We start from the raw sequence: 15,954 nt of genomic DNA, 5'->3' as shown, positions 1-15,954 counted from the left end.
AGAGAAGCAAGAGATGTATCTTAGTACCTATAAATAAAGTTATAACGTTTAGATTAGCATAATAAAGGTTTAAACTTAGGGATAAAGACGAGCTAAGAGTTAACCTAAAGTACCTAGCATACTATACGATATTATAGATTATGTGTATAGACGATATATGCGAAATATATAAGAATCCAAAAGAAAAGAATTGGAAATACCCTATAAGGATATACTGGATAATAGATAAGTAATAGTATAGGAATGCCAAATATATATATGGATGGCATCCAATAGAGATCTAAGAGGAAGGAAGTTTAGTACTTTAACTAAGAAGATTCTTTACGGAAAAATGCTTAGATAGACGACAGTAGTGGGAATGCCTAGAAAATATATATTTATGGTATATTAAAGATAAAAAGCGAACTAGGTATTAGCTAAAGAGTGAGCTAAGTGCACTAGGATTAAGTAGCTAATAGTTAAAAAAAGTAGAGGCCTATAGGACTAGAGGGAGCTAGTAGTAGAGCCTTAAACCCTTAAAGGAATTTAAGGATAATACCTAAATTTATAAGTTAATTAGTAAGATTAGCAGTTTAAAGCGCTAATAGATAGTGGAGTAATACGAAACTATATTTTACTAGTAGTAGTTAAGAGAATGGGATTACCTTATAGATAAAAGGAGCAACCTTACCTATTAGTTATAATTTTAGGAGATTTAATAACCTATAGAGGAGGGATTATTAATCTTAAAACAGGACCTATTTAGATAACTATTAAAGAAAGATAAATTAAGATGTCTTTTAATATCTTACTATTAGGACGGGATAAGGTAGTATTAGGTATGCCTTAGTTATAGGAATATAATTTAAGGATTAATTGGATTATAGGTTAGGTCAATATTAGAGATACTTAACGCCATAAGATATAACAATAAGCTAAGATGGTATAGTACTAAGTAGGAGCAACCTATAAAGAAATAGAAAGAGGACTAAGCTATATACTAAAGAGATACTATAAGTACGGCAAGAAACTATAGTTACTAGAAAGTAAAAAGCTATTAGAATATATAGTATAGGACTATAAAATAGAGTTAGAACTAGGAATAAGTCTAAGGTTCTTTCCAATCTATAAGCTTACTAAAGAAGAAGGTAGAGCGTTAAAAGAGTTTATCTAGGAAAATCTACGGAAGGGATATATTAGACCATCGCAATTATTAGCAGGTTATTTAGTACTATTTATACTAAAGAAGAATGGCAAACTAAGGCTGTGTATTAACTATAGATAGTTAAATAGCATTACTAGGAAGGATAGGTATCCTTTACCCTTAATTAGCGAAATCTAAGACAGGATAGGTAATGCGTAAATCTTTACGAAGATAGATCTAAGATGGGCATACTATTAGATTAGGATTAAGGAAGGTAATAAATAGAAGGCAGCCTTTAGGTTAAAGGAAGGACTGTATAAACCATTAGTTATATAATTTAGGCTTATAAATGCACCAGCAACGTTCTAGAAGCGTATTAATAATATATTAGGAGAATACTTGGATAAATTTATTATGGTATATCTTAACGATATTATTATCTACTTAATGACTAAGGAAGAATATGGGGAATACGTCGAATAGGTCTTAAAGAGACTATAAGAAGAACAGATGCTAGTAGCAATTGAGAAATGCGAGTTCTTTACTAGGAAGACCGATTTTATTAAATTTATCATTAAACTAGGCCAACTTAGCATAGATCTAAAGAAGATTGAGGCTATAGTAAATTAGTAGGAACTAAAGAACGTTATATAGTTAAGATTATTTCTAGGGTTTTGCAATTACTGTAGAAGGTTTATAGCGCAATAGTTAAAGGATATTAAGCTATTTATACGGTTAATAAAGAAAGAAGAACTATGGGTATAGGGGGAGGAGTAAAGAAAACTCTTTAAGAAAGTTAAAGAGTTATTTACCTAGGAGCTAGTTCTTAAGATCTATTAACTAGGACTAGAGATGGTTATAAAAATAGATATATTAGACTATATACTAGGGGCGTGCTTTATATAAAGGTATTAAGATAGATAGCACCTAGTGGCATACTATAGTTAGAAGATAACACTACTGGAGTTAAACTATAACATCTATAACAAGGAGTTATTAGGTATAATTATAGTATTAAAGGAATAGAGAGCATTCTTATAAGGTATAGAGAAACTATTTATAGTTAAGACGGATTATAAGAACCTAATAGGATTTCTAATAATAAAGGAACTTAACTAAAGACAGGTTAGATGGGTAGAGATGCTTATGGAATACTATTTCGAGATTTAGTATACCAAAGGTATAGATAATATGCGGGCAGATGCTTTAAGCCGTAAAGCTAAACTATAAAATAAGGAAAAGCCATTAGGGGCTTTATTGCGAAAGGATATAGACGGATTAATTAGGTATAATTATCCGAAAATCGCAGCAACTTAAGAAGATAATAAACTAGAGAAAGTCTACAAAATACTAGAAAGCTTTTAGGTATAAAGAATTCTAGAAGTATAGTTAGAAGATTTATAGACGGATATATATAAGAATTAAGAAGTAAAGTACATCCTAAGAAGTATAGCAGAGTAGTTTATAGAGGACTTCTATAAGGGACTAACCTAAGGATATAATAGAGCTATGAGCTTAGTATTAAGACTCTAGGAGGAGTATATTATTGACGGAATCTAGAGGATAGCTAGAAAGGTTATAAAGGAATATCTAGATTGCTAAAGGAATAAACTAATAAGGTATAAGCTATATAGAGGGCTATAACTTGTTAAAATACTAGAGAGACCATAGGAGGTTATATTATGGGACTTTATTGTTAAGTTGCTAAAATTAAAAGATCCTATTACTGGATAAGATTATAACGCAATTTTAGTAATAGTAGATAAGCTTATAAAGTAGGGATACTTTATAGCATATATAGAAGAAATCTCAGCAGAAGATGTCGCTAGAATCTACGTTAAAGAAGTATTTATAAGATATAGAGTACTAAGCAAGATTATATCGGATAGAGATTTAAGATTTATAGTAGCATTTTAGGAAGTATTTTTAGTGGAGCAAGGAGTTCGAGTAGCAACTTCTACCGTATATTATCCGCAGATAGACGGTCAAACAAAAAGGTTAAATTAGACGCTAGAGCAGTACCTAAGGCATTATATTAATTATATATAGAATAATTGGGTATCGCTATTACTAGTTATATATATGTGGTGGTGGAAATGCATCCGTTTTTGGGAGTGTTTTGCCGCCGCTTTTGGAGGCATTCTTACCTCGCTTATGCCCTGTCACATCGCCGCTTTAAAGAGACTCTGCTCGCTTAACATGCCTACTCTACCTCCCCATCACCATGGAGGAGCCAGAAACGTTAGCAACACTCCTCGGCGCTTCTTGTGAATTAAGTATAGCGCGGCCCTTAAAGCCGGTTATGGGCCAGCGCCTACTTAAAGGAGTGGTCGGCCCATCCTCTTGTCGCTCTCGGTACCTTTACTAAACCTTAGTCTTACTACCCTTTCTAACTGTGGCTCTTTGTCTTCCTAATGCCAACCACTCACCTACCCGTTACACTCGCTTATTAACACCGAAATGGCGGCACGAGAATCGAAATGGCTGCTCCTACCCCGAGGATAGGGAAAGGAGGAGCGCTATACACCGCCGCCGTTTAGCACGCTATCGCTGATTAAAACCTATGCTTACCACCCTCTGGAAGCCCAGACTCTAATTTGGAGGTAAGCTGCGAATTGAGCTCGGATACGTATTTAGACCTAGACACCGATCTAGATACAGATATTGAACCAGGCACTGGTATTAATTCGGACTGTGGCCCGCATATAAAATCTAATACGGAATTTGACACAGAATTGGATTCTGAAGCTGAGGAAATACTAGAGGATATTGCTTAGTTAGGGAAGGAAGGACCTGTGAAACTAAACCACACTCCTTATACCCAGAAACTATAGAAGAGGGAAGGGGAGTTCTGGAAGGGGTAAGATTATACATCCTCCGCCTACCTACGATCGCGCTCTTTTAATTGCTACGAACTAGGTACTGTCTAAAGATTAAAAAGAGGACCCGAAAAACCCTAGATATCTAGCTGCGTAAATATAACCCGAAGGTGTTTAAAGTGTATCTCTACTAGCGGAAAAAACATTTTTAAATTAAGAAGGAGAGCTTAATGCGAAGCTATTAGAAACGAATTAGTATGTGCTATAGGGACCTCACGCGCTATAAAATGGACGGTGACGTGCTAACTAATATTTGTGATGTATATCTTCACTATATCCTCTCTTACATAAAGATATACTAATAGCTATAGAAGTGGATCCCGAGTCTAGGGCTTAATAAATTGGAAAAAGAAAAGCATGCTATATTCGTCCAGAACCTTTACGCTATCCTACACGCTCTCTGGGTAGATGATACCAAGCCTCTGTATGGCTTTATTTAAGTCTAAATTTCGCTTCTTCTCCTTCTCAGCGTAGCCATAGCTACAAGACCAGGAGCTTTTGTTGAAAGCGCTAGTGCTAAAGGCAGCAACAAGGCACTCTAGTTTAAAAATATTAACGTTATAATCGTTTACAGCGAAAAAGACCCTAGCTAGAGTATAATCGTGGTGAACGTAAACCTAGAACACATTAAGAATAAGGAAAAGGATGGTAGACCGTAAGTTCTATGCCTAGACTGCACTATATCTCACTGACCAAATATAGGAAGAAATTTACTTTCCGCCTTAAAGGACTCCCTGCGTTCTGCATCGTCTCACATATCTTAGCCATCGGTGTCGGGCAGAAGGCATTTCGAGATGACTTTACAAGTATTCAAGATATCTTCGGATTGAAGGTGCTAGTGTACCGAGACGTACTACACATTAGATGGAACGACGAAGCACTAGCTCGGCCATTCTTCTATAACGTCAGACATATGACTAGGGGTGTTGATGTTCTAAAAGACAAAGCCTTCCTATACGCAAAGTACCGTGACATATTTATACGGTTGGGGCTTATTACTGGGTTTAAAATCGCGCTGGAGCTATATTAATTGCGACGGGCTTTGGGTAAAAACATTAACGGTAGGTTCACTCTACTATTATCCCTAAGCTCTATTTGTTCTATACTAATACTACAGATAGATAATATCTCTCCGGAAGAGCGCAACCAGACTATGGGCCATCTTGGTAGCACATACGAAAAGTACTACATACCCACGCATATTGCGCGCGATTACCAAAGCATCTATTTTGGGAGTCCTTTATAAGATCTCCTCATCGAATCTATCGCAAGAATGGGCCTGTCACGAGATTGACGCGCACCTACCGAGCTTAGTGACGATTAGGTTGAAGAACTCTGGAACCACCCCAAGCTTAAAAAGCTTTGTAGCGAGCGAGAAGAGCATAAGAATTAAATCCGCAATGTAGGCTTCCGGCTTACTACCGAGGCCATAGGAACTAACTTATATTAGCAATATAAAGATACCAAACGGAAGATCGGCATAATATATTAAAGATTGCATCGGGAACGATTGAATAAGGCTATTCGCGACTTCTATAATTCAGCCGATATAATTAAGATCGCCTGGCAGCTTAGTAGGAAGGGTCCAACGGAGGTGCTGACATTGCCACGAGTTAAGTTTAAAATCTAAGAGCGGGCCACTATCGCCAGTATACTATTTAAGCCATTCAAAAACAACAACGCTTGCGTTAAATTCATCCAAGCCTTAGCCCGACTATGCCATTAACAAGAAACGCCTTAACGCAAAATATTAAAACGAAAAAACGTAGATTTTGTTCTCTTTAATACCCCCAACTCATCTCTCGTAAGTAAGCGAAAGAAAGCCATACGTGGCTCAGAGCGTGTCTTAAACGAAATTTCGCGAAAGAGTTAAAGTGATAAGACCCTAAAACGAAAGCGGATTACCCCAGAGCCCAATAAAATTAAAGCTATTTATTACACACGCCCATTTCCTATAGCGCTTTCTCACGCGGTGTGCCTTATTTGTATCGGCAATAATAGGTTTACATACGAAGAAAGAATGCGCCCAAGACCGCGAAAAGATATCCTTAAAAAATATATAGAAGGGCATTTCCGACACCCTAAGTATTAGGGAGAATTTGAATATTGCTACCCTAAATGTTTAACGCAGCTAGAGGGGATAATGCATTTTATAAGATATGCACACGATGTTTATAAGGTATCTCACTAATACCTACTAACTTTATTCCCATTCGCGATCACGAGGCCGACTGGAAGGATATAAATAGTGTTGAAAATGAAAAGGCATGTGTTATCCCTAAATTGTTCACAGCTAGCCTTAATAATAGCTTCGGTAATTGCATTGCCCCCCTTTATGGCTTTAGATACCATTACAAATGTAAAAAAAAAGGTGGAATCTTATAACTCTTAGGCTATAGGAATATTAGCAATTCGTGCAAGGCCACATCCTAATATTAGTATACCCCGTTCCCTTATTAGGACATATATAAACCTAATTCAAAGCCTAGATCCGGATTTTAACTCTGTCTGACAGAAAAGGGTCTGGTTTTGGCTCCACTCAGGTGGCATAAGTCTCAATCGGACTTAGCGGGGCATCCCAACGAATAGCTCTTTCTTGGGATGGCAGCACTCTATGTACTATAGATACAGTCTCTTTTGTGCACTTTTGTGCACGTTACTTACAGTAACTTCTTGCGAGCTTATAATTATTATTGCTCTCAGACCCTCTGTGAGGAATTGACCTCGCACGTAAAATGAGCTGCATAAGCGCTGCATAAGTGCTGCATAAAGGCAGATTCCTCACCAAGGGTCTGAGGCACCTGAGATAATTGTTAAGATGGGTTTGCCCTCCGCTCTGCTAGATAGCCGGCGCAGACTGCATCGTTCTATGTATCGTCTATACCGGTCTTCTGCTTATAAGAGTAAGGGAAGGTCGAGCGGGTGAGCAGGGAATTAACGATATACAACATGGCCAGAGGAAGACTGAGAGAGTACACTGGAGTGTTGCGGGCTAAAGTAAATAGGTGGCTGCTGTAGGGCTGCGGGCAGGGCGCTTTGCTTCCAGTCTACTTTTACTACAGTATGTAGTTGGTTACGTAAGTATAATTATAATTACATATAACGGTAATTAAAGCGGCTTGCTATAGGATGCTGCCACCACAAGTAGGGAGGGTGGCCGACCCACACCGGCCATACCCTTGTTCAAGAGTCGTTTAATTTTTAACGCGAATGAAGAGAGAAGTTAGCGTTCAAACGCGCTTTTCGCCACAGAATGGCAGAGGTAAAGGTTGGTGGGGTGGATGCCAAGAGTTTCTAATGGCGGGGCAAATGCCAGCTAGGACTAGATGAGGATCTTTATAAGGGAACTTTAGAGTAGAAAATTTGTTTCGCAATCCCTAAATACGTGGCGCACTCTCTATAAATTGGCTAGTTTAAATAAGGGACCTGCCACAAGCGAAGCCTAGCAACGCGAATACCACCCTCCTTTATATTCGTCTTTATTGCGGAGTCTGTCATATTAATAAAGCGTCCGCGATCCCTTAGGTCGCACGTTTAGCGGTTTTTCATCTTCCTACGGGTGCAGTTGCCTTATCGCTGCAGGGCATGCCAACCGGTATTTGTACCTTATCAGCAGTAGGAAATAAATTAACGCTTGACTTTCGCATGCTATCTTATTGCATTTAATGCGATTTTAACTTTAATTAAATATAGTATCAAGGTTATGTGATTTAACCCCTTCCAACTCACTTCCTAAGCAACGGTTATTTAAAACTCTCGTGTAAGGCTAAGCTTATTATTACCATTACCGTTATGGACCACGTCCGCGCCTGGGTTAATGCCACCCCATTATCTCTAGAGAACTTTGAAGAACCTGCACGTTAAATTTCCCCTTAATCTCATTTCAAACGAATGCGTCGCTCTCCAAACTCCTATTAACGAGTCCGCCCTAGACCCAACCCATCGTCGCAATCATCCGCGGTTAACTCTTTTGAGATGGACTCTATCACTAACGCCTCTTCTATTACTTCACTAAACGGTGGTTGACATGGTACCAAAAATTTTCAGTATTGACAGTGCTAGTATTCCACCCCAGGCAAACGGCCCCTACAGCCATATTAAGAAAATATATGCCAGCAGCAGCCACTAATAGATAGCCTAGACTAGTTCAATAAATGACTATACATTAACCTATAGTATAATAGAAAAATTAATTTACTAAGCTACTGTTTTATTTTGCCCAACTAATAAACCTTGCTTTCCAGTTCTTTAAGGATAGCGGACTGAGTGTCTTTAATAAGCTCTTTATATTCCTTGAGGCATTCTCTAGTAAACGTGATATTGCCTACAGACCTATACTAGTGTCAGCTTTAGTCTATATAAGTACGCCTTTAACATACAACGCAACATCTATCATCTTTATCACGATGGTAGATGTATATATTTTCAAAGTACGTGTAAAGCCAAAGATATCCTAGCCCATATACTCGAATATAGCCCAGTTATAAGCACCTAATTGAGCCGCCTAACTGATTTGTTCATTAAGCTCTTTATAACACTTACCATAACTTCACAGAGGGAGCTCTAGTGCTGTAAATTCGGCATTCGTCATGGTCAATATCTGGGCAAGCTTTTCCAATGCCGTGTCGAGGGCTTTAAGCAGTTCTATAAGTTCAGGTATAGGGCTTTGGCTTAGAAGGCCTCTGGCTATAAGGTGCAGCGATCGACTTAACTAAAAAGTAGATGTTACTAGGTCCGCTAAATCAGAAGTATTTTTTATTAAACCTATTATTTTATCGCTTATCGTATATTAAGATAGGGTATAACTTGCTAGATTTACCGCGTTAAGCTGTATATATAAAGCACGCTCTTATCTTTGGTTATCGCATTGTTCGGGCTAGACTGCCGCAAGAATAAGTCACACTAGACACAGAGATGGCAAGCACGGGAGCCACGAGAATAGCTGGCGGGGTTAAGCAGGGTTATGGTATAGATCCATGCCTATTAAGAGCGAATAGGAATATATATATACAGCGTAAACGACATTCCACAGGCTAAATAATTAAAAGATAGAGCCATCCTGAGAATGCTATGGCTGCGGTATAAATAGACCTTCTATATACTACCAAGTTGCGATAATAAATCAAGCAGCTCTAGGAAGCGATGCCGAAACACGAAGTAGTAGAAGAGTTCATAAAGACGTAGGTTATATAATTATGTTTTTCAGGTATAGCTGCAGCAAAAACTTATTTAGTAGATATAAAGTAAAAAATATATCGTAACCACCTACGTGCCACACAAATAATCAAGAGCCCCTTTTATAGCCTATCCCAAGTTGGCCCAATCGGAAAGCCTACCGGGCGCTGCTCCATTATAGCTTAAGGCCGGCATATGCTAAGGGTCTTACTACTCTTCGTTATAAAAGGTTTTAAAGGCCACGAATTATGCCGACTCAAAACTTGATTTAGTACTCTTTACCAACATAATACCTTAACAACAGTGAGGCGCAAGCCTAGGCATGTAATTGCCATTACCTAAGTGATCTAGTTAGCTGTTCCCTTAATTTTGGTCGCAAAGTGCCTTTCATCATTCTTCGAAAAGATTGGAGGACGTCAGTATTGCAAAGCGACACTGTTCTTCTAACTTAAACGAATCGCTAGATAAACCAGCGTGGTCCAAATAGGCGTGTCGCGTAAAACTATTATATAGTAGAGCATTACATAACTAAGCGCCCCTTACAGCTGGGCGTTCCCCTTCGTCGATGGTTCTCTTAATCCACTCGCGGGTTTCTTGAGACTATACAGCATGTCGAAACCATTGTCCCGCGTTGTTTAAGTAGTACGTCTTAGCTTAATCGGCTGTAATCTAGATTGACGCTTTAAGACGCTTCGAGAACGACGAGGAAAGGAAGGTCGTAAGCTGTGATGCTACGTTTTAACGACTTCAGCACACATACTGTCCTGGCTTAGAAGGCTGCACTGACCTATTAAGTTTAGCGGGCTATGACAAATGATAGGTAGATCAGCAATTAACCCCGCAATTTCAGATTGCGTTATATAGTGTATCATTTAATTAGTATCGTCGATTCGTTTCGACCCGGAATAAGTTGTTTGCCCTCTTATTCGTTCTATAAATGTAGAGGAGGGAACCGGCTCTAAGCCATACGCTGCATAGCTGCTTTTGGCGGCTGGGACGGACTCTGATTTAATTAGTTAATTATGGCCGCCTGAATGGAGTAAAAATTCATGGGTTTATTCTTCCTTGTATGCTAACCACTACCTTTAATTAGATATATAAAATGACTTCCAACTCATCTTAAGACAATAGAGTCTCCAACCCCTCGCAGGAGCCTTATGATCTCGAGGTAGTGAAGGAATATCCCCCATGAGGATCATGGACGCTGCATCGGCTTACTTCGCCAACAAGCTTTACGTGCAGTCGTTGCGACCGCGTCAAGAAGGCAAAGCTCGTAGCGACACGCGATAAAAATTGGGATGCTCTTTACTGTAATGCGTGTTATAGTTTGCTTCTCTTAAAACATTAATAAGGTCCGCAACACCCAAGCCCACCAGGCTCCTAAGACGTTTTAAGTATTTACAAGTCGCAGCTGTTAAATCGGTCCTCTCACGATTACCCTTGAACTCGAAAAGCTACACCTTATCTTATATTCGCCGCCACCGAAGTCAAACGTTAGTTGGCCCCCTGACCGACTGGTAGGAATAGTTCTATTGGGAAGGTAAAGTTCTTAGCTATTTGGCGAAAATAGTTCGACTATATATTCCCCAAAATGCTTTAGCTAGACTACGGTGGGATGCATATAGGTTGATAATGAATCTAGGTTTTAGATTGGCTAATTGCTACGGAACATTTTCCAAGTATGCTTTAGAAGTGCAACTCTTTGCCGCTGCCTTGCATTGAAGATCTCGCGGCTAAGGATTCGGTACCCGGGCTGTTGTGTACATTCTCACAGCATATGCCGGAAAAAATTGTATTTTAAGTGTCAAACAATAGTACTGGATGGTACCGGTGGCTCGTGTACAAAACAGGCTAATTAAGTGGCGTTCTCCGGAGACTGGATTTTGCCACATGTGGCTTAGTTTATCTATTAACCATTCTCTCCTGCAGTCTATCTAATTTAGTATATCTCGACAAGGGTATGGCCAGAGCGGGCCGGCCGCCCTCCCTGCTAGCCCTGGAGATACGCCAGGCATGCCGAACTGAGATCAGTGACTTATAGTCTGTTACCTCAACGGGCTCAGACGTGATTCCGTTGGTGCGGATTTTCTTACCTCAGCGAGCTCAGACGTGATTTTTTAGCTAGCATTGGAATAACCTACGCCGTCTTCCGAATTGCAAAATCACGTCTAAGAGCGTTTGTTAAAAGTATAAGCAAAAATCCGCTAAATAGAGGTTACGGATATCTAATTCATTTATTTATACAACACGTTATTATTACCACACGTAGTTACTTTTTTTTTTAAGACTTAGGGCTTCTAAATAGTATAAATTTTATTATACGACTATCCATTAGTCCTAATATTAATTTTGTTAGCGACTTAGTTAATCGAGGCACGAGTACGGCAAGAAGGTCGCGTAAGCCTGTATGATTGGATTGTCTATAAACGAGGATCTAAAGCTAAAGAAAGGAAACAAGAGGAACGGAAGCACCGCTTGGAGTTATATATAATCTTCTGGTCACGTGATGGCAATCTGGGGCAATCTGGGGCAATCTGGGGTAATGTGCCAGCGCCGTAACAAATATCTATTTTCCGTCTTTTCCCTTTTTAAAACCTTGCGTAATGTGTAGAATCTATATGTTATAGGCTGCAGCGGCCATACTTATCCTAATAAAGTAATAGGCCTTATAGCACCAAAATTGTAAAGGCTTAGTTAAAAAAATAGAATCTATTGGTAGCCAGTAAACGATAATTCCAAGACGAGGACTGGAAGAAGGTTGAGGAAAGGACACGTCTATCCCTTAATACGGCAAGGTCCTTTGCCAAGTTCGCTTATATTAACGACTGGATTTAATTGGATATTTATATTAACCCAGCTTTTCTAATTGGTTAATTCTTATCAATAACCTAAGGACCTAAATTGTTGTGTTAAGGGATATATATGGCGCTAAGGCTCGGCCGAGCCCCTAACTAGGGTCTGTAATAGTGCCGTAATAAAAATTATTAAATCTATTACTCTATATATTGTCTATATATATCTAGTACTTTATAAATCGACCTTCTGTGTTAATTACAGCTTAATAATGCTCTAGTGGAACGTATAGGTACTATATAGAGCGTGTTTTATGTAGAACGTATATTCTATACGCGTTGAGGTAGATTTTAGTATTATAACGCCTATTACTTTATTAGGATAAGTCGATTATAGTAGGGATTCCCCCTTACTAGCGTTATTACAAACATTATGCGCTGTACCTCCGTATGTAACACACATATATTTAAAGGCGGTGTGTCGTGCTAAGGCTTACCTAGGCGTAATAGATATAACTTAGGTAAAGTTTTGATGTTCCTTTTAGTTAAAACTAGGGTGTTAATTAAAACCCCGTTAACTACGTTAGCCTATATAACTTCTCTCAAGTACTTATATTATGGCTTTCCTAGCTATACTATAGAAGAGCGTATACGTATACAGAGTCTCTTTACTTAGCACCGTATTTATTAATTCTCTATATTATTCGCAGTACCAATCTCTAGGCACTCGTAGTAGCCTAGTTAAACGACGAGGATAGGCGTAATATAGACTTTAGTCGCCCGGATAAACTTAAACCCCTTATAGACTTACATATATTTACTAAAAAGTCGAAGCAAGAATGCATTAAGAAAAGGTAGAAGTATAGTCGCAAGAGCGGAGAAACTGTTATACTAAGGGACGTATTTAATAAGATTATTAGGTAGATCAATATTTTTAAGCAAGTGGGGAATATTATAGTCTAGTACGATCCGGTTTATACTGCACTTCCCTAGGTAGGGATCCGCTTAGTATTATAGGTTTATATAGTACGGAGCCATTAAAAGAGAAAGTAGCTAACTCCTATATAGATTACAGTGAATAATTATAATAAGTTTAGTGGAGTAGTAAAAGGTTTAGTATAGATAGCGGAGCTAATCTATTACTACGCCGTTCTTAAAGATCTTTATCTTAGATAGATATCCAAAGCTACGGAAGAGCTATAAAGGGCCTTAGTAATACTGTATATAGCTGTCTTAATCTATCTAATTAAAGTGAAACAATACCTTAAATAGGGCTCCGTAAGTCAGTACATCTCTTTATAAGCTTAAAATATTAACTAATAAGATTAATAAATAGAACGTATTTTTAAGAGCGGTCTTCTTACCGAACCAAAGTTTAATATATATTTAGACGATATTTATACAGTATAAGACGGTGTCCGTTAATATACAGCTCTTATTAATAGATATAGTCGGTATAAATGCTACCAAATTACCCCTATATACTAATAAGTGTATATTTAGATTAGTTCCACAATTACGCGGAATTAAAGCGTTTGCTAGCAGATATTAATACGCCCTTATAAAGGATGGACGACAATCTAAAGAATATTTAAGACAACCTTTAAGGCAAGTGGTCCACTAAGGGAATAAAGCGCTTACTTATGGCCCCTAGTATCTAAGCGTACAGAGATTTTACTATAGGTGTCGCCCAAACTATATATTTAACATCACGAGCAGATAAAGTAGGGCGTGCTTTTAGGAACCGGGTAATAGCTTCTCTTAGACCCCGTCTTTAAGAGATAGAAGAAGGAGAGTGCGTCCTCTATCCTATAGCTTTATGGAATTCCTAGGTTAGGTAAGAGCAAGCTAGTGTAAGTTATTTATGCATTAACTTAAAGCTATTATAATAAATGTTAACTTTTCCTAAGTTTAATTGTAATTAAAGACGCTCTTAATAGCTTTTATGCCGGCTATAATCCGTAACTAGTTTTTTTTTACTCCTTATAAAACAGGGCTAAACCTAGGCGTTTAGATCCCACAGTAATACTTACTAGCCTTACTAGGTAGCTGTCTTCTTTAGAACCTAAAAAGCCACTACTAAAGCCCATTCTTAATCTCTATAAGAAGAAAGAAACTAAAGAATTTACGTCTAGGTCGCTGCGGATAGAGAAAAGCTGCGCACTTATTATCTAGCTTATTAAGTAGTATCCACTAATAACTATAGTAATAGACGCCCTTAATAAATGCAACCTAGGGAAGCGGTGCAATCTGCTTAAGATGCTAGAAAAGATTCTCTGGGAGTCCTCTAGGTTGGTTAAGATATTTGTCTTAAGTCGCGATAATTATAATATTGTCTTCCGTTTGCAGCGCTATCTAAACCTAGAGATTAAGTTTAATAGGAATAGCAATAATATTGCGGTTTTTATAAAGGATTAGGCAGAACGGCTTATTAAAGACGGAGAACTATTGTAATATAGTAATTCTTAAACGGAGATAAAGGAGCTTATTATAAAAAAGGTAATTAAAGGTGCTAGCGGAATGTAAGTTTCTTAACTATGACTTAAATTAATAGTATATTGATCTTATTTCTAGGTTCCGCTGGGTAAGTATATAATTATAATACCTCTGCTCGTTTAATATAGATGCTAACATCTATAAAAGTCTTGGTTGGCTTCCTCTAGACTTAGATACTCTTTACGCTAAACTTTATAACGTCCTTTTAAATAAGCCCGGTAAAAATTAAAGAATTATTTTTAGGAACGTGCTTAGTTAGCTATTATACGCCTAGAGAACGCTAAAGACCATAGAATTTCTAGCAGCAGTCTTAAAAATTCTATAAAGTAGCGATAACGCCTCTATTCCTAAAGATCTGGTCCTTAAGCTTTATAATAACTTTGTCGTCTTTAACGCCCAGTTAGACATATTTCGCTTCGCCTATCTATTAGTTAGGGAGTTTTTAGAAAAGCGGTAAGAATATACACCTATAGTAACTAATACTCTAGTAGCGGAAGTATATCTCCGGGACTTAGTCTCTATAAGTTAGAACCCTATAACTAATAAGTTTATTTCTATACGCAGCTAGCGCCTAACTATAAAGTTACCTAAAACTAATAGACTTAGCGAATACTCTAATGTTTACTAGGCTGTATACTATTAACTAGCGGCTAATAATAGGACCTCAGGTAAACTAAAAAGCATTTTTTAGTATTTTGTATCTGGTGATAGCGGTATACCTTCTCCTATTAGACTATAGAGTGCTTAGCTCCTATACTTCTTATAGAAGTCTAATATTATATAGGAATTAAAGCGCCGACTAGAAGATACTATAGTGATACTAGCTTTAGCTTTTATAGCAGCTTAGTTCATTTTATATACCTTTAATCTTCTAGAAATACTAGAAGATTTAAAATATAAACTAATTCTATAAGCGCGCTTTACGAACAAGTAAGGTCGAAGCCTCCTATATATCTTAGTGTTATATAAAAGTTATAAGTTACTTAAAGTTTTACTAAACCAATATATAAATAAGATGCAGGTTATAGAAGAGGTAGTTAAGGCGGTAGCTAAAAACGGGAGCAGTAGTAAGGAGGTAATAGCGCTGCTTCTTAATTAGCATAGCGACGAAGTTAAGATTACTAAAGAAGTGGTTAAGGCAGTAGCTAGGAACTAGAGCAGTGGCAAGGAGATAATAGCACTTCTCCTTAATTAGCGCAGTGACGAAGTTAAGACTACTAAAGAGGTAGTTAAGGCAGTAGCTAGGAACTTAAGCAGCGGCAAAGAGGTAATGGTACTGCTCCTTAATTAGCGCCGCGATGGGATTATAGTTACCCCTTAGCTAGTCTAGGCGCTTATAAAATTATTTAATGCGCTAGTTATAAATATACTTCTTATATAGTGCGGCGACGAAGTTAAGATTACTAAAGAGGTAGTTAAGGCAGTAGCTAGGAACTGGAGTAGTAGTAAGGACGTAATAGCACTACTCCTTAATTAGTATAGTAACGAA

At 37.9% G+C, this 15,954-nt stretch overlaps 2 protein-coding genes across 2 annotated transcripts; both read left to right on the top strand.

The window, feature by feature from the left end:
* Positions 1 to 10,369: 10,369 nt before the first annotated feature.
* Positions 10,370 to 10,525, top strand: K441DRAFT_537908 (uncharacterized protein; the record flags this gene model as incomplete). The annotated part of the gene is made up of 1 exon (XM_067642504.1): positions 10,370 to 10,525. A coding segment is annotated over one exon (156 nt), but the record flags the coding sequence as incomplete, so codon positions are not given.
* Positions 10,526 to 14,156: 3,631 nt separating this feature from the next.
* On the top strand, positions 14,157 to 14,387 carry K441DRAFT_537707 (uncharacterized protein; the record flags this gene model as incomplete). The annotated part of the gene is made up of 1 exon (XM_067642494.1): positions 14,157 to 14,387. A coding segment is annotated over one exon (231 nt), but the record flags the coding sequence as incomplete, so codon positions are not given.
* Positions 14,388 to 15,954: the final 1,567 nt, after the last annotated feature.

The sequence above is a fragment of the Cenococcum geophilum genome (genome assembly GCF_001692895.1).
Source record: "Cenococcum geophilum 1.58 unplaced genomic scaffold K441scaffold_3, whole genome shotgun sequence".
In the NCBI taxonomy this organism is placed as follows: Eukaryota; Fungi; Ascomycota; class Dothideomycetes; order Gloniales; family Gloniaceae; genus Cenococcum; species Cenococcum geophilum.
This window is presented reverse-complemented; position numbering and strand designations above follow the sequence as displayed.